This window comes from Lepidochelys kempii, chromosome 8, assembly GCF_965140285.1.
Source record: "Lepidochelys kempii isolate rLepKem1 chromosome 8, rLepKem1.hap1, whole genome shotgun sequence".
Lineage (NCBI taxonomy): Eukaryota > Metazoa > Chordata > Testudines > Cheloniidae > Lepidochelys > Lepidochelys kempii.
The window spans coordinates 19144244-19162330 of record NC_136387.1 but is presented as its reverse complement, the minus strand read 5'-3'; the positions used below and the strand labels follow the sequence as shown (position 1 = coordinate 19162330).

At 39.9% G+C, this 18087-nt stretch overlaps 1 protein-coding gene across 5 annotated transcripts in view; it reads left to right on the top strand.

The window, feature by feature from the left end:
* JAKMIP2 (janus kinase and microtubule interacting protein 2) overlaps window positions 1-18087 on the top strand; it is a 107787-nt gene that overhangs the window by 69734 nt on the left and 19966 nt on the right. For all 5 annotated transcript variants that reach the window (XM_073355758.1, XM_073355762.1, XM_073355759.1 and 2 more), the window contains 7 exons: window positions 1180-1389; window positions 2535-2633; window positions 5544-5690; window positions 12184-12324; window positions 13584-13640; window positions 15425-15544; window positions 17191-17319. In XM_073355758.1, coding sequence (XP_073211859.1) covers window positions 1180-1389; window positions 2535-2633; window positions 5544-5690; window positions 12184-12324; window positions 13584-13640; window positions 15425-15544; window positions 17191-17319 — 903 coding nt within the window. The remainder of the gene's footprint in view (window positions 1-1179; window positions 1390-2534; window positions 2634-5543; window positions 5691-12183; window positions 12325-13583; window positions 13641-15424; window positions 15545-17190; window positions 17320-18087) is intronic.

Here is an 18087-nt window from a genome sequence, read left to right as displayed (position 1 = left end):
ACAGTCCACATTTTGGCTTCTGTGTCTGAGTACTATCTGGCCCATTAATTTGAAAAATATACTGTTGGGAGGATTTCAGTATGCATGAAAGGCAACAGGATCAGTAAATATCTTTGAGGCTCTGGGCAAAATTCAACACAGGCAGCATTCGGGTTTTGGGGAAATGACTCATGTAACTTTCACAGATTAACATGCATTTTTTTCCCTGAGTGTTTTACAAATTCTGAGTCACAGAATTTCCTTAGGCTCAATGGCATTTAGCTGGCTCATACCTATCTTTAAAGTTTTCAGGGCTTACGTGCAGTGATCTTATTCTAAACGTTAGTTACCCCTTTCTCTTCTAGTCTTCCAGTGTAGCTGCCTGGACAGCATCAGTCATCCAGATTCTAGTGGAAGGGATGAGACACTTCAATATGTGCTGGATCTGCGTGGAACATTAGACAGGAGTGATGCAGCTAATGAAACTTATGGACTTGATTCTCCATTCATTAGAATGACACTGCCAATAGGGAGCGGAGAATGAGGCCCCTAGACTGCAAGTCTACTAAATAGAGGGGACAGATCCTCAGCAGATGTAAATCTATGAAGCTGTGCCAATTTACACCAACTGAGGATCTTACATCTGTGCAAAGTGAGTACACAGACCATATCCTCAGCTGGTGTGAATCAGCATAGCTCCATACCTGGGGATCTAGCCCAATCATATTAATTTTGATTGTTTTACACTTACTTTGAACTGGTACTGGTGCAACACCATCAACTGTGGTCACTCTGGCTGGCGCTTTGGTCTTCCAGAGACTGTGCATGTTTGATGATGATGAAGTTATAGATTAAACCCTTGGTCTGATTTTCAGAGAAGGTGAGCACCTGCATCTCTTATGTACATCAGCAGGGAGTGAAGACCTGGGCACCTTTGAAAATCAGTCCATATTTTGTGCATAGATATACTTCTGTATCATTCAATTTATGGCCTTTGCTCATCATAGACTTACTAATCCGATGCAATAACTATTTGTTTTTTATGATGTTGAGGAAGTGTGTAATCCATGAGTTTGGTGTACTATTTAACAGCAGATGCAGCAGTGAACAACAACGGTAAGGTGATCTCTCCTTACTCCTGTAGTGCTGACATTCTGTTGGGCTTGTGCAGTAACATTGTACTTTTATTTCTTAATTAAGATGGATGAAATCAAGGCTAAAGACAGAATCATCTTTTCCTTGGAGAAAGAACTGGAGACCCAGACAGGCTATGTACAGAAGCTCCAGCTGCAGAAGGAGGCTCTGGATGAACAGCTCTTCTTAGTGAAGGAGGCGGAGTGTAACATGAGCAGTCCCAAACGAGAGATCCCAGGAAGAGCTGGAGATGGATCAGAACACTGTAGCAGTCCTGTAAGTAGGTTTAAATGTAATCCAAAATACAAACAATGGGCTTTATTTGGATTACAAAATTATTTTGCCCACTTCCTGCATCATTTTCATGTTGCTATAGTAGTTAAGCCTCACTCTGTGAAGTGTCTTCTAGTGGTAATTCTAATTACAGGAAATAGTTCTTGGCACAGGAAATGTCTACTGGACTAAACTATTCAGGGCCTATTTCTTTACTTACACTTTTGTGCAAAGCAGGTATAAGAAGATAAAGGCAGTTGAGAATGACAGTGTTTTCCTTGCTTTCCAACTTGAGTTTTGTTCTGAAAAAACCCTCCTAAGTAGAGTTGTTCAGAAAAGAAGGGGGATGAGAGTGTTTCTGAGGAAAATTTATACAAAAATTAAACATTTTTAGTTTTTGTCACAATTTTCATCAGAAATACTTAATTTTTAATCAAAAAACAAAACCAGAATTTTTTATTCCAACAACTGAAAAATGAAAACTTTCATCTGAAAATTGTCAGAAACTGAAAAAAAAATCCTATGGAAAAAATGTTCAAGGAAAGCAGGCACTTTCTGAGAAAATTTTAAATCAACAACCTAATTTTCCATCAAAAAAGTTCCAATGGAAAAATTTTGACCAGTTCTGTTCCTCGGTCCAGAAACCCCTTCTATGAATCTTCCTCCTCAGATATAGCTTTCAAAGTCCAAACGAAGCAGCCTTGAAGGCTCAGGTTGAGACCTATCCAAGTTTCTCCCTTGCAAATGTTTATGTTTCCCTTTGCTTTGAGCAGTTAATGCTTCCTGAGCTAATGAGTTCAGACTAATTACCTGAGCTTGTACCTTATGTGGTCATCAGCACCAGTGCATACTGAATGTAAACTGCTACCAACAGAATGGCATGTCATTTGCACCCACGTTGCACGAGTCAATGACCACACAAGCTGCATTAGATAGTACAGAATGAGGTCCATGCTGTTTTAACTTTTACCCAGCATCCAGGTACTTGTGACAGACGTAAATGATGTCAACCTTACAAATGGGTTTCGTTTCATTAGAAAATGATGATGTGTTCGTCTTTTTTGTGAGCATTCCAGTCCATTTGTTTCTTGTCCAATGGACAGTTTCAGAGGACCTAGAAACTAAATTTTCTTTCTTTCAATTTACAGGATTTACGCAGAAATCAGAAGAGAATGGCAGAGCTGAATGCCACTATCCGGAAGTTGGAGGACAGGAACACACTGCTTGTAGATGAACGAAATGAACTGGTGTGTGCTCTTGTCTGTGTCAGATTGGGGAGGCAAGGAGCTGTAAAGAAAGGAAAGGAAAGAAGAGGAGCCTCCAAGGGTGTTAGAGGCAGAGAAAGTTCATACTGTGACCACCCACTACCTCTAGGGCCCAGGGGCATGAGAGGGTTGGAAATGGCATTGTGGTACTCAGGAAGGCTCAGCTGCCTCAAGGCCTAAGCCAAAGCCCATTGAAGGCAATGGTAAGGGGCTTGGGATGAGGCCCTCGGTCATTAGTCCACCACATTCACTGCCCTCCTGGTATTTTCTGTCTCTTGTGTTTCAATTTAACACACTACCATTCTGTATATCATGGAATGCCTCAGAAAACACCTCATAAAGCACAACATGGTAGCGCATTACATTTAAACACACGAGGCAACAGTGGGCAGCCACGGCCAGCCCCGGCTGCCAACTGAATCCAGCTCCTGCATCTCCTGGCCCACTCGCCCCAGCCCTGGGGCCTCCTCAGAGGGCTCTGTGGATGATGCCAGTCTAGGTCTCAGATCCACAGTTCATAGGGGTCGAGGCTTAATCTGCCACAGTTCAGAGGGTTCTTGAGGAGTTTACCAGGAAATTTCACAGTAACCCCGTCAGCCAATCTGAGATGGATTTCCTGTTTCACTGGTGACCTTTTTTCTAGTTCTGCTACAGATGAACAGCCCATAATCCCTGAACTCCAACAAGGACACTGTGTCACAATAAATAACTTGGTAAAATAATTAGAGTTATAAATGCAATACTAGTATTTTAAAGATACACATGATATTATACACTATAAAGCTTTTGATTAATATACTCACACCCTTTCTTGATGACCTGCTGCTAAGACACAAAGGCCCAGCCTCCCCTCAGGTTCCTTAATTGTTGACAGGGAGGTGCAGAGTTTAGAAGAAACTAGAGCTAAGAGCTATTGCAGCTAACTTAGAGTTTTACTTAACTAACTGACTTAAAACTTAAAATTAAATTAACAGACTAATAAACTAAGAACGAAGAAGCGTGGAGCTTAGAAACTTAGAGAACAAGCTCCCAAGCACAAAACTTAGAAAACCCCTCAGAAACTTAGAAGCTTAGACACTTTTTTGGCAAGGTGGGTCACCCTCTTTTATAGGGCTTGAGCACTCAGGCCCTCCTTCTATGTCCAAACTTAGTTTCCTCACCCACTGAAATGTTGGGGTACACTTACTCCATAGGCTGGTATGTTTGTACATATTGATGCCATATACATACATATTAATGACATTAGATCATTCTTACATTTGTTATTTTTGTCCTCCCGGTTATTTCGGTTATTTCCTTGTGGTGTACCTGTTTACAGAGAGTATGAACTTTGGAAAGCCCCCTATGCCAACCTGCTTCAACACATCCTTTATCTATCTATGTTAAAGATCACAGCCATATATGGACCTTATGCCTTAACTCATCACTATTTACCTAGGTGAAAGGTCCCAGACATATGTGTGCTAACTTTGCTATCTGGGTGAAAGGTCCCAGACATATGTGTGCTAACTTTGCCTTAGCTCAATATACAGAATGTGGCCTGTAGGTCCCTTGCATTACAGCCAAACTACTTTAATATAAACCTGTAAACCTATTATAATAAAACAAATAATCAAAGTCATAATAAAATAAGAAACCTATAAGAAAAGATATATAGGCAAGCAAGCAGGCTAGCCCTAGAGGCTACAACAATAAATTCATTTCTTTATCAGATTGACTCTTAGAACAGGATAGGTGTGCCTTTAAGTGAACATCAGTGCTTTTTGACCTTCATCATTTCTGCAGTTGTAGTAAAAGATTAAGTTTTTGAAAAGCAGTGCTATTTCCATTACGTTCATTGTGGAAGCAATAACCATGATTAACTCAGTATGTGTTAATATAGATATCTTGTGTGCCTCAGTGGTATTAATTAATACTTGTAAATGATGTCTTACCAACATTTCAGTAATACAGCAAAATGCATTACTTTTATTGATTTGATTATGTATCTCTCTCAAAAACTTGGCTTCTAAAAGATTATACCATTAACATTCACCCTACTTTGCTCTTATGGATACAAACTTTTAAATTACTGAAGTATTTTTTAATGAGAAAATGCCACTTCTTTGAAAATGACTGTAAACAGACCTTAGATAATGGGCATATTTATTAAATAATATAGTATGACTAAGTACTGTGCCATGGAAGGAAAACGCCCAAAGGACAATGGAAAAGGGACAAAGGGCTTTATGCCTAAAATGGCAACTTGAGATTCCTCCTTCCCTGCCAGAAAGGATTGTTTTGTTTTGTCTTTTTAAACAGGAATTGAGTGTTATTCAGTGGAACTCATCTTGTAAGGAAGGAGGACATTTAAGTGGATAAGAATATAGACATTGATATATTAGAACATGCTACTACCTACAAAAATGCCTTCTCACTGTTAAGCAATGGTTTGATTAAAATAAATCTACTGTTTTATACAAATATGTATATGTTCTGTTGTCCATCAAGAGCCCAAGCTATGGATGTGATATTTACTATCAGCGTAACTTGGGCCATTCAAGGACCAATCCAACTCTTTCTTTTGGTAAGGAAGTCAGTATGACACAGTCGACAGGTTCTATTCCCAGCTCTGCTTCTGGCCTCCTGGGTGACCTTGGACAAGTCATGTTGTCTCTCTGTGCCTCAGTTTCCCCATGTGTAAAAGGGACCTCCTTTGTACAGTGCTTTGAGATCTATGGATGAAAAGTGCTATATGAGAGTTAGATGATATTATTCTGTCAGTTCCGTTTCATACTTTTGTTCAGGGCTTTGTTGGGACAATAGTCACCTGGGAAGGAGAGAGAAGGCAAGAGCCCACAGTGAAGGAAGGAAAATCCATTTTTAACTTGTCATTATTATTCATTATTACAGTTGAAACGTGTTCGAGAAGCTGAAAAACAATGCAAACCTCTCCTTGAAAGGAACAAGTGCCTCACCAAGAGAAACGATGAACTGATGCAGTCTTTGCAGCGCATGGAGGAGAAACTCAAAGCAATCACTAAAGAAAATGTAGAAATGGTTGGTATTGAACACCAAGCAAAGATCTGTATATATATGCACTTCCACAGGCTTCAACGTGGTCTTTCATAAATTAGATTTACAGGCCTTCACCATGAAAAACAGCTGTGCCCTCAGTTCATGTCTTACTCTGACATTTTTCTTCCATCCAGGCCTGGCTGTAAATACTTTATGGAAGGGAAAATATTAAGAGCTACATTTTCAGCCAGCTTCATGTTGGTCTTTGCATTTGCATTTTTATGTGCACATCTGTGGCAGATAAAGAGCATCATCTGCTTCACAGAACCCCCACATGTCAGGCATTTGGGCAGTGTGGGTGCATGCATCATTTGTGGGCATAACTAGATGCATGTGGAAAAGTGGGTATACAAATGTGATGTCTGGAGCTGTAAACTGCACCACAAATGGGAGACCTGGAACTGTAAATTTCACCCGAAATATTTGTTCTATTTTGTGTGGTTGCTTTTTTACATGTGGGAAAAGCTCTCTTCTTTATAAATCCATTAACATGGAACTGCTGCAGTTTTCAAAAGGGTTATAACACTTTCCTACACTCATTTTGGTGTTTTGGCATTAACAAAATGCACAAGTAATATCTATGGCTACAGCCAGGAATAATGCAGGCAGGTGCTGAGCAGCCTGGCCCACATAGCATTTGCTAATGTATCTCATCCCTGATTTGTGATTTCCACTGCACATCGCTTGAGCAGGCTGGTTGCTTTTCCATATGGGTCCTGCTCCACTGGTGATTAGGAGACTATCAGATTCATTTTAATTTTTTCTGCAAGCAGGGATTTCACATCCAGCTTAACAGAGGTTAAAGTTACAGGGTTAATCTACCCTAAAACAGTGTAACCAATCCATGTCCTGCAAACAGGCAAATCAGTGTTGACACTATAGACATTACAACACTTGTTCTACAGCACTACAGACTTCTACCGCTTCCACTCAAAGAATTCTCCCTTGTGCTTTCTGTGCGCCAGTCACTAGAGGGCAACATCATGATATATAAATAGTAGGGCTGTCAATTAATCGCAGTTAACTCATGCGATTAACTCAAAAAAATTAATTGCGATAAAAAAATTAATCACAATTAATCGCATTGTTAAAAAATAGAATACCAATTGAAATGCATTAAATATTTTTGGATGTTTTTCTACATTTTCAAATATATTGATTTCTGTTACAACACAGAATACGAAGTGTACAGGGCTCACTTTATATTATTATTTTTATTACAAATATTTGCACTGTAGAAATTATAAAAAGAAATAGTATTTTTCAATTCACCTCATACAAGTATCCTTCATGTGGGAACAAATGATACGGCTAGATTCTCGCTGGAAAGTATTAAGGGAGACTATGTTAGGCTGGGGAGGACGCTTAAGGAAATTGAGGCTCAGGTGATCTTTAGTGGGATTCTGCCTGTTCCTAGAGAAGGGCAACAAAGGTGTGACAAGATTATGACTATCAATAGATGGCTTAGGCAGTGGTGCTATAAGGAGGGCTTTGGGATGTATGGCCATTGGGAGGCATTCATGGATAGAGGACAGTTCTCTCGGGATGGACTTCATCTGAGTAGGGAAGGAAATAGACTTCTAGGATGGAGGCTGGCACAACTGATTAAGAGAGCTTTAAACTAGGAATTTGGGGGAGATGGTTGGGAGATGTCCAGGTAATCTCCACGCCAGAATTTAGCATAGAGTGGAAAGAAAATGAAGTAAGAGTGGATACAGCTGTAGGTAGGAGGAAGGGCAGTGTAGATACAAGTCTAATAGGTTATACTGGTAGTAAAATAACCGTGCCTAATAGGGTACAGAATGTGAGTGAGGCCAAACAGCAAAAATTAAGATGTTTGTACACTAATGCAAGGAGCCTAGGTAACAAAATGGAGGAACTAGAGTTACTGGTGCAGGAAGTGAAACCAGATATTATAGGTATAACAGAGACCTGGTGGAATAGTAGTCATGACTGGGCTACAGGTATTGAAGGGTATGTGCTGTTTAGGAAAGACCGAAATAAAGGTAAAGGTGGTGGAGTAGCATTGTATATCAATGATGAGATAGAATGTAAAGAAATAAGAAGCGATGAAATGGATATGACTGAGTCTGTCTGGGCAACAATTAAATTGGGGAAGAAAACTATTAGAGCCTCCCCTGGGATAGTGCTTGGGGTGTGCTATAGACCGCCGGGATCTAATTTGGATATGGATAGAGCCCTTTTTAATGTTTTTAATAAAGTAAATACTAATGGAAACTGTGTGATCATGGGAGACTTTAACTTCCCAGATATAGACTGGAGGACGAGTGCTAGTAATAATAATAGGGCTCAGATTTTCCTAGATGCGATAGCTGATGGATTCCTTCAGCAAGTAGTTGCTGAACCGACTAGAGGGGATGCCATTTTAGATTTGGTCTTGGTGAGTAATGAGGACCTCATAGAGGAAATGGTTGTAGGGGATAATCTTGGCTCAAGTGATCATGAGCTAATTCAGTTCAAACTGAATGGAAGGATTAACAAAAATAAATCTGCAACTAGGGTTTTTGATTTCAAAAGGGCTGACTTTCAAAAATTAAGGAAATTAGTTAGGGAAGTGGATTGGACTGAAGAATTTATGGGATTAAAGGTAGAGGAGGCCTGGGATTATTTTAAATTAAAGCTGCAGAAGCTATCAGAAGCCTGCATCCCAAGAAAGGGGAAAAAATTCATAGGCAGGAGTTGTAGACCAAGCTGGATGAGCAAGCATCTTAGAGAGGTAATTAAGAAAAAGCAGAAAGCATATAGGGAGTGGAAGAAGGGAGGGATCAGTAAGGAAAGCTACCTTATTGAGGTCAGAATATGTAGGGATAAAGTGAGACAGGCTAAAAGTCAAGTAGAGTTGGACCTTGCAAAGGGAATTAAAACCAATAGTAAAAGGTTCTATAGTCATATAAATAGGAAGAAAACAAAGAAAGAAGAAGTGGGACCGCTAAAAACTGAGGATGGAGTGGAGGTCAAGGATAATCTAGGCATGGCCCAATATCTAAACAAATACTTTGCCTCAGTCTTTAATAAGACTAAAGAGGATCTTAGGGATAATGGTAGCATGATAAATGGGAATGAGGATATGGAGGTAGACATCACCATATCTGAGGTAGAAGCGAAACTCAAACAGCTTAATGGGACTAAATCGGGGGGCCCAGATAATCTTCATCCAAGAATATTAAAAGAATTGGCACAAGAAATTGCAAGCCCATTAGCAAGAATTTTTAATGAATCTGTAAACTCAGGGGTTGTACCGTATGATTGGAGAATTGCTAACATAGTTCCTATTTTTAAGAAAGGGAAAAAAAGTGATCCAAGTAATTATAGGCCTGTTAGTTTGACATCTGTAGTATGCAAGGTCTTGGAAAAAATTTTGAAGGAGAAGGTAGTTAAGGACATTGAAGTCAATGGTAAATGGGACAAAATACAACATGGTTTTACAAAAGGTAGATCGTGCCAAACCAACCTGATCTCCTTCTTTGAGAGAGTAACAGATTTTTTAGATAAAGGAAACGCAGTGGATCTAATTTACTTAGATTTTAGTAAGGCGTTTGATACTGTGCCACATGGGGAATTATTAGTTAAATTGGATAAGATGGGCATCAATAGGAAAATTGAAAGGTGGATAGGGAATTGGTTAAAGGGGAGACTACAACGGGTCCTACTGAAAGGTGAACTGTCAAGTTGGAGGGAGGTTACCAGTGGAGTTCCTCAAGGATCAGTTTTGGGACCAATCTTATTTAATCTTTTTATTACTGACCTGGGCACAAAAAGTGGGAGTGTGCTAATAAAGTTTGCAGATGATACAAAGCTGGGAGGTATTGCTAATTTAGAGAAGGACAGGGATACCCTACAGGAGGATCTGGATGACCTTGTAAACTGGAGTAATAGGAATAGGATGAAATTTAATAGTGAGAAGTGTAAGGTCATGCATTTAGGGATTAATAACAAGAATTTTAGTTATAAGCTAGGGACGCATCAACTAGAAGTAACGGAGGAGGAAAAGGACCTTGGAGTATTGGTTGATCATAGGATGACTATGAGCTGCCAATGTGATATGGCTGTGAAAAAAGCTAATGTCGTCTTGGGATGCATCAGGAGAGGTATTTCCAGTAGGGATAAGGAGGTTTTAGTACCATTATATAAGGCACTGGTGAGACCTCACCTGGAATACTGTGTGCAGTTCTGGTCTCCCATGTTTAAGAAGGATGAATTCAAACTGGAACAGGTACAGAGAAGGGCTACTAGGATGATCCGAGGAATGGAAAACTTGTCTTATGAAAGGAGACTCAGGGAGCTTGGCTTGTTTAGCCTAACTAAAAGAAGGTTGAGGGGAGATATGATTGCTCTCTATAAATATATCAGAGGGATAAATACCAGAGAGGGAGAGGAATTATTTAAACTTAGTACCAATGTGGACACAAGAACAAATGGATATAAACTGGCCACTAGGAAATTTAGATTAGAAATTAGACGAAGGTTTCTAACCATCAGAGGAGTGAAGTTTTGGAATAGCCTTCCGAGGGAAGTAGTGGGGGCAAAAGATCTATCTTGCTTTAAGATTAAACTCGATAAGTTTATGGAGGAGATGGTATGATGGGATAACATGGTTTTAGTAATTAAATATTCATGGTAAATAGGCCCAATGGCCTGTGATGGGTTTTTAGATGGGGTGAGATCCAAGTTACCTGGGAAAGAATTTTCTGTAGTATCTGGCTGATGAATCTTGCCCATATGCTCAGGGTTTAGCTGATCGCCATATTTGGGGTCGGGAAGGAATTTTCCTCCAGGGCAGATTGGAAGGCCCTGGAGGTTTTTCGCCTTCCTCTGTAGCATGGGGCACGGGTCACTTGCTGGAGGATTCTCTGCTCCTTGAGGTCTTCAAACTACAATTTGAGGACTTCAATAGCACAGATATAGGTGTGAGGTCTTTTTTAGGAGTGGTGGGTGAAATTCTGTGGCCTGCATTGTGCAGGAGGTCAGACTAGATGATCATAATGGTCCCTTCTGACCTAAATATCTATGAATCTATGAATCTATGAATCTAAGTACTGTAGTGCAATCTCTTTATCGTGAAAGTGTAACTTACAAATGTAGATTTTTTTTCTGTTACATAACATCACTCAAAAGCAAAACAATGTAAAACTTTTGTGCCTAAAAGTCCACTCAGTCCTACTTCTTGTTCAGCTAATCGCTAAGACAAACAAGTTTGTTTACATTTATGGAAGATAATGCTGCCTGCTTCTTATTTACAATGTCACCTGAAATTGAAAACAGGCATTTGCATGGCACTTTTGTAACTGGTGTTGCAAGGTATTCAAATGCCAGATATGATAAAAGTTCATATGCTCCTTCATGCTTCAGCCACCATTTCAGAGGACATGCTTCCATGCTGATGATGCTCTTTAAAAAAAATAATGTGTTAATTAAATTTGTGACTGAACTCCTTGGGGGACAGTTGTATGTTCTGTTTTACATTCTTTGTGTTTTGTCAAATCTGCTGTGAAAGTGTTCTTAAAACAAACATATGCTGGGTCATAATCTGAGACTGCTATAACATGAAATATATGGCAGAATGTGGGGTAAAACAGAAGAGGAGACATACAGTTGTCCCCCAGGGAGTTCAGTTACAAATTTAATTCACGCATTTTTTTTTTAACGAGCATCATCGGCATGGACACATGTCCTCTGGAATGGTGGTTGAAGCAAGAAGGGACATATGAATCTTTAGCTCATCTGGCACATAAATATCTTGCTGTGCCAGCTACAACAGTGCCATGTGAAGGCCTGTTCTCGCTTTCAGGTAACATTGTAAACAAGAAGCAGGCAGCATTATCTCCTGCAAATGTAAACAAACTTGTTTGTGGGAGCGATTGGCTGAAGTAGGACTGAATGGACTTGTAGGTTCTAAAGTTTTACATTGTTTTATTTTTGAATGCAGTTATTTTTGTACATAATTTTACATTTGTAAGTTCAACTTTCATGATAATGAGATTGCACTAGAGTACTTGCATTAGGGGAATTGAAAAGATACTATTTCTTTTGTTTTTTACAGTGCAAATATTTGTAATCAAAAATAAATATAAAGTGAGCACTGTACGCTTTTCATTCTGTGTTGTAATTGAAATCAATATATTTGAAAATGTAGAAAACATCCAAAAATATTTAAATAAATGGTATTCTATTATTGTTTAACAGCGCGATTAATCGCTATTAATTTTTTTAATCGCTTGACAGCCCTACTGCATAGCCTCATGCAGAATAAATTACAATTTAACTCCCTGACATTCTCTCCTTTTTACAATTAAGGGATGGTAAAGAGTAGTAATGTCATGACAATTTTGCAACTGATGCAGATTTAAAAGAACATGAAAACATTGCCTGATTAAAGGGGGGACTTTAAAGTACTGACTCTCATTTTATCTTTCTTTATTTCTCTCTATATATATATGTTTTGTCTTCTAAACAGAGAGAAAAAATGACATCACACCCTCCACTGAAGAAATTAAAATCTCTCAATGACTTAGATCAAGCTAACGAAGAGCAAGAAACTGAGTTTTTAAAGCTTCAAGTTATAGAACAACAGAACATAATTGATGAGTTAACAAGGGTATGTCTAGCCCATCAGGAATTAAAAGCAATCACATATAACTGACATCTTCATCTCATAACAGACAGGATTTGAGTGGTAACATTTTAATAATAATGATGCTTTATTATTTCTAGGATGTGAATTTTAAAATACAGTCTCACAGTACAATTTTGTGGGTGCAATTATGTGTGGGCACAGTTTGTGTCATTTTGTAGATATGTGTAATCCAGTAATTAGATGTCTAAATGACAATTAGCTGTAAGAAAAAAATAGTTACAAGAAAGAAGAATGATGTCTTATTCAAAATCAGGTCCCCAGTGTGTTTCACAAAATGATATCCTAAAAATTAACATGTAAAACAGTAATATAGTTCCAGGATTCAATAAAATAGAAAACAGCAAGCCTAAAATATATACAGTAGTTGCAGAATGTCTTATACAATTAGATATATGCAATATAGTACAGAATACAGATGCAGAGTTCTGTATAGGGAAGAGAGAAAAAATAAGTTTGCAGCTGAGAAATAAAGTGACGCAGAGAGAGGATTGGTCCAGATTTTGGAAACTGAAGAGTGAGAAGACTTTGTACCCCCACGGGAAGACTGGTTTTAACTAAGAAAACAGGGGTCTCTCCCCAGTTTTAGTCTTGCCAAAAGGATACATTCTTCATTGCACTGTTCACCTCATCAATAATACTGTACGTCTGAATCTTGGGTACATCAGTGAGGTTAAGAAGTGCTGATGTTAGAATCCCCTTAAGAAGCCTCAGATGTGACACAGAAGCAGATGTTGTTAGACAGCCGTTCACTAGTAATTTGGATACAGCTCTTCATGTTAAATGCCCCTTTCCAGGACATTTGCAAGATAATATGAACAAAATCAGATTCCACAGAAATCTGTTGCATCGTCTAAGACATCCTGCTTGGGAAACGGACATGAAGTCAACAATAACACAGCCCAATGACTTTGAGATAGACAGATATCAACGATGCATCTGCAGACAAGGCAAATAGTATACTTCAAATCTCATGGCCCCATCCCACTCCCCATGATGACCAGGCCCTGTACAAATTATTTAACAGAAATGACAGCTACACGACATGAGTAAATGGCTGGAGCTTCTTTTCAGATGTCATAACTTCTGGTCACCCTTTCAACCTTAAATAGCAGTGTTCTGCACAAAGAACTAGATCCTCAGCTTGTGTAAATAAGACTAACTCCATTAAAGTCAATGGAACTATGAAATATTGGATCATATTTCTTAACTGTATTTTCCAGGATAGGGAAAAGCTGATTCGTCGCAGGAAGCATAAAAGAAGTTCAAAGCCAATTAAGGTAAGAGGAAAACTACTCTGTCTTACTGTAACAATGCCAGTGGGCTTTTCAGGAAAACAATCCGTGAAAACCTGAGGAAACAGATGATGTTTGGTTGCAGTAAGCTCCCTTAGCAATGGGGTTCAAAGGAATCTGAATTTCTTTGGAAAAGCTTTTCAATCCTATTTTTCCTTTAAAATAATAACATAATTATTTACCATCTGCTTTTCTGTAGATACCAATTTCAGGTCCTGTTGGGATCATATTTTTGTCCTGAAAGACTCTTCAATCTGTCTGCTGCTGTTGGTTAATACTAATACTAATCCAATCCTGAAATCCTTATTCACGCAAAACTTCCATTGACTTTAATATTCTCGTAAACTGAAATCCCTGGCCCAGATCCTACGCAGCACTCAGCTCAGAAGAGAAGAAGGGTGCAGAGGTCTTAAGTCATTTGTGGTGCTCTGATCCTCAATCTAGTCCAGTCCCTGCAATAATTTAGAGCAACCCGAGGGATGAGATAATTTATGCCAGCTGCCAGTGCTTCCATCAGCTGGATTTAGGGAACCCCCAGCCATGTCTCCTGTGCCTTAGAAACTGCTAGGTTAGCTCTGTGCCACCAGAGGACTCTCAAATGGCCAGATTCACCAGGTTAGGGCAACTTTTCTCTGCCAGAGTCATGCAAGTCTGTCCTGTCATTCAGCAGAATCAGGCCCAATAAGTCCTATGGTAAATTGAGGTACTGTCACATAATTTCATTAAGGATTTTAAGGTTGCACACAACAGGCAGAACTGAGGCTAAGGAATGAGCCCAACATGTCCCTGTTTAACTTTATTTCTAAATAAGCAACCAGAAATTGTACTGCTCAGTAGGGTATAGCAGTGCTCTTCATTTCTAAAAAAAGTACACATACACAAGGATTTCTCAGCATCTTCAGTTCATCCCTTCTGCATGACTCAAACAGTGGGGATTTATTAGAGGGCTGTAATCTGACAGCATTAGAAGAGAAAAATACTGTAGTGCAACAGTGCATCTTAAATTCTTATTGATCCATCTGTCTGCATAAGTATTCTACTGTGTGCCAAGCATTAAATGCTGAAATCAGTATCCTGAAATCCAAACCTGCTGGTTAAGCAGTTCTACCATCATAGAATGTGACTCACATTTTTTCTGTGATGTGTTTAATTCAGTCTAGGTGGCAGGATATTCAACCTTAACCAAAACACATAGTTTGAACAGCATTCTCGCTGAGGTAGCAATTACCACACCAGTTTTACTTTCATGTAAATCCACTGACTTACTCAAGATAGACAGTGATAGGAGAATCAGGTTCATCATCTCAGTTCTGCACAACAGGACATCTCTGGTATTGTGGCATTGTTCTTTAAGACAGGACTAAAAGATGGTTGCTCTGAACAGCTTTATGTAGTAACAACATATGATTCTATTCCCTTCAGATGGGGGTGGAGGCTTCTCTCTTGGGATATTGATACTCTCTGACGCTACATTGTCTGATAGTTTTAGACTACAGGCCAGATACATAACTGATGAGAATGAATTAGCACAACGGACCTCAATTGAGGGGACCTCAATTCACCAGCTGATTATAGGGACCTATGTGTGGTTCCCTTCAGAGGGATCTGGTGTATGGAAATGCAATCTATGGCTCTTTTGTGATTCTCTTGTGGTTCTTTTAAAGTGCCTACTAAAGTGTTTTTGGAACTGGCTAACACTGCCCCATATATAACCCCATGCTGTTTGCCTCCAAAAGGGGTTCAGAAACCACATGTTCTTCCTGTTTTAGAGACATATAGTGGATACTGTTTTTGGCTACGATGATGACTCCTTGGACTCTGAAACCTCATCCATGGCCTCATTCAGAACAGACAGAACACCAGCAACCCCAGACGATGACCTGGATGAGGTAAGAATTGGCTGCCTCGCTATAATTGGAGCTAGATTTTGAAGAGAAATTAGTTCCCAAAACAAGCAGCCAGGGCCTCAAACATTGGGTGTACAATGGGTGCTGAGCTCTTCTGTCAATTTGGCCTCAGTTTTAGACATGGAGATCTTGAAAATCTAGCCCTGAGCTTTTTGGAAATCTATCCCCTAGAACCTGCAATAAGAATCACTAAATATGCAAATTATCTGTATTGTTAAGCTTAGGTTTCATTTCTTTCCTATTACTTTGCTGAAAAGTACTTGTAGTTGGTACTAGTCTGGCCAAACAGTTCATCAGTCACATCCGCCAGGCAGAAAACTGAGCCCTGAATCAGTCCCTCTGGGTAGTTCTGCAAGCCTTGCTTTTCCCAGTTCACCTTGAATGTCCATGGCTCAATACTCCCCCATCAGTTTTTCGGAGTCCACAATTCTCTCCAGGCCCTGAAAGTTCCTTAACTGAGCATTGTACTTCCATTAGTAATGAACCACAGACACACTCACGTACTGACACCATGAGCCTCATCAGGGACAGAACACAGGGGCCTTCAGCACCAAAAGCAAAGAATGTACCACCTAAGCGAAAGTAGAGTTCGTTTGCCTGCCCGGTAGTGGAAGACAGGGGAAAATCCACTAGAGGAAGCCATGATCCCATGCACAAGCAAGCCCATGCACCACAACATGAATGATGCAGTCATTCCAGAAGGCACCAACAATGGGGCAGTGATTAGTACTTCTTGGGAAAAGATACCCAGGTAGAAAAACTTCCTGTCTGCTCACAGTCCTTCAAGCATTGTGCGGCAGGGTGGATGTTGGAGACAAAAACATTTTTTTGAATCTGTAGGTCTCATTGCTGATGCAAAAGGTAATGACAGGCCTTGAGCCAGAGTCTACTCTCACTTACGTCTGTGTCAATCTGGAATACTTCCACGGAAGTTAGTGAGCCATATTTACTACCCAGATCCCTCTGGCACGCGCAAGTCAAACTTGGTGCAGGAGGGTAGTAATATAATTTGCCCACACTTCCTGCTCTGCCAGGATGTACAGCCAGAAAGTAGGAGGGGCTAGCTGGGAAGGAGGCAGGGCCAGAACACCCAACGGATGTGCTGATTCAGCTGAATAAGCCCCAGCCTTATTCTAACACTATGCTCCAGGACACAAGGCAATGGCAGTCCCCCTCCAGGAGTGAATCTCTTCTCAGATTTAGATGCCCTTTCAGCGCATAGAGTGACAAATTGTATTTTCCTGTGCCTCAACGGGAGAGTCAAACCTTCTTAGTGATGTGGAGTTACTCTGGATTAACACCAGTGTCACTGAGAAACATGGTAGAAATCTACAAAACCTTGTGATCCAAGCAGCCCTGGTCTGTTTTCCTGACAACTTGCTAAAACTGATATAAAAGTAACTCCAGACCCAGATTAAAAATCCATAAACATTTTCGAAATTCCACACCTTTACCACCACTACAACACGCTCATTACAAATCTGTTTTGACTCAAGCACTTTGGTTGATAATACATGGTAAAGTTGGAAACCTACGTTGGCCACAATAAGACACATTTTAGGCACTTCTCTCCTTTGCAATGCTCCTGTGTCTGCTGCTTGTACAGCACATTCTTTCTGTTCATACAGAGTTTAGCAGCAGAAGAATCAGAGCTGCGATTTCGGCAGCTAACAAAGGAATACCAGGCCCTGCAGAGGGCATATGCATTACTGCAGGAACAGACTGGAGGCATCATAGATGCTGAAAGAGAAGCCAAGGTCAGTCTTTGTCTGGAGGGGCGGGTGCGTGTTCAGCTGCAACTAGAAACTAGTGCATACAAACCTCCCAAAGAGAACATCAAAGTGGCATCTAAGACACGGTTGCTAAATGACAGTTTCACTCATTTTGCAGAGCATATTTAAAGGGGCAACATTATTAAAGATGGACACAATGGATGGACCCATAATATACTATTTACCTGCTGAGCCAGGAAAAATGGGTGATTCTGTAATTGGTACAGACAATTCCCCATTTTGTGCATCAGGGTGCACGTTTTTGCAGGCACAAAGGACACCTGTAGGTTTTTGTGGGTTCAAACATTTCATCTTCTTTTGAACATGCGTTTGAAAGTCTTTAACAGGTGGATGTAGTTATTCTGTAAAAGGTGCTAATTATCCAGTTTATATTAAATCTTCCAAGACTAAAAGATTTCCCATCTGTAGTGTGGGGATAATTTCTTTCTCCCACCTTTTTCCTATCTTGTCTATTTAGAATGTAATCTCTTCAGAGCAGGGACTGCTTCTTGCTGTGGTTTTGTACATTATCTAGCACAACAATCTAGCCCTGATCTTGGTTGGTACTACTGCAATACAATGAACAGCAATTATAAGTTTTGGGGCCTGATTCTCCACTGCCTCGGCCCTTGTGTCATGATTTATGCCAGTGTAAACCAAGTGTAAAATGGGCATAAAATGCAAACAAGTCAGACTCGTAGTGTTTTACATTCACTTTGTAGGAGGCCAGACTGCTGTGCTCAGTTTCCTATG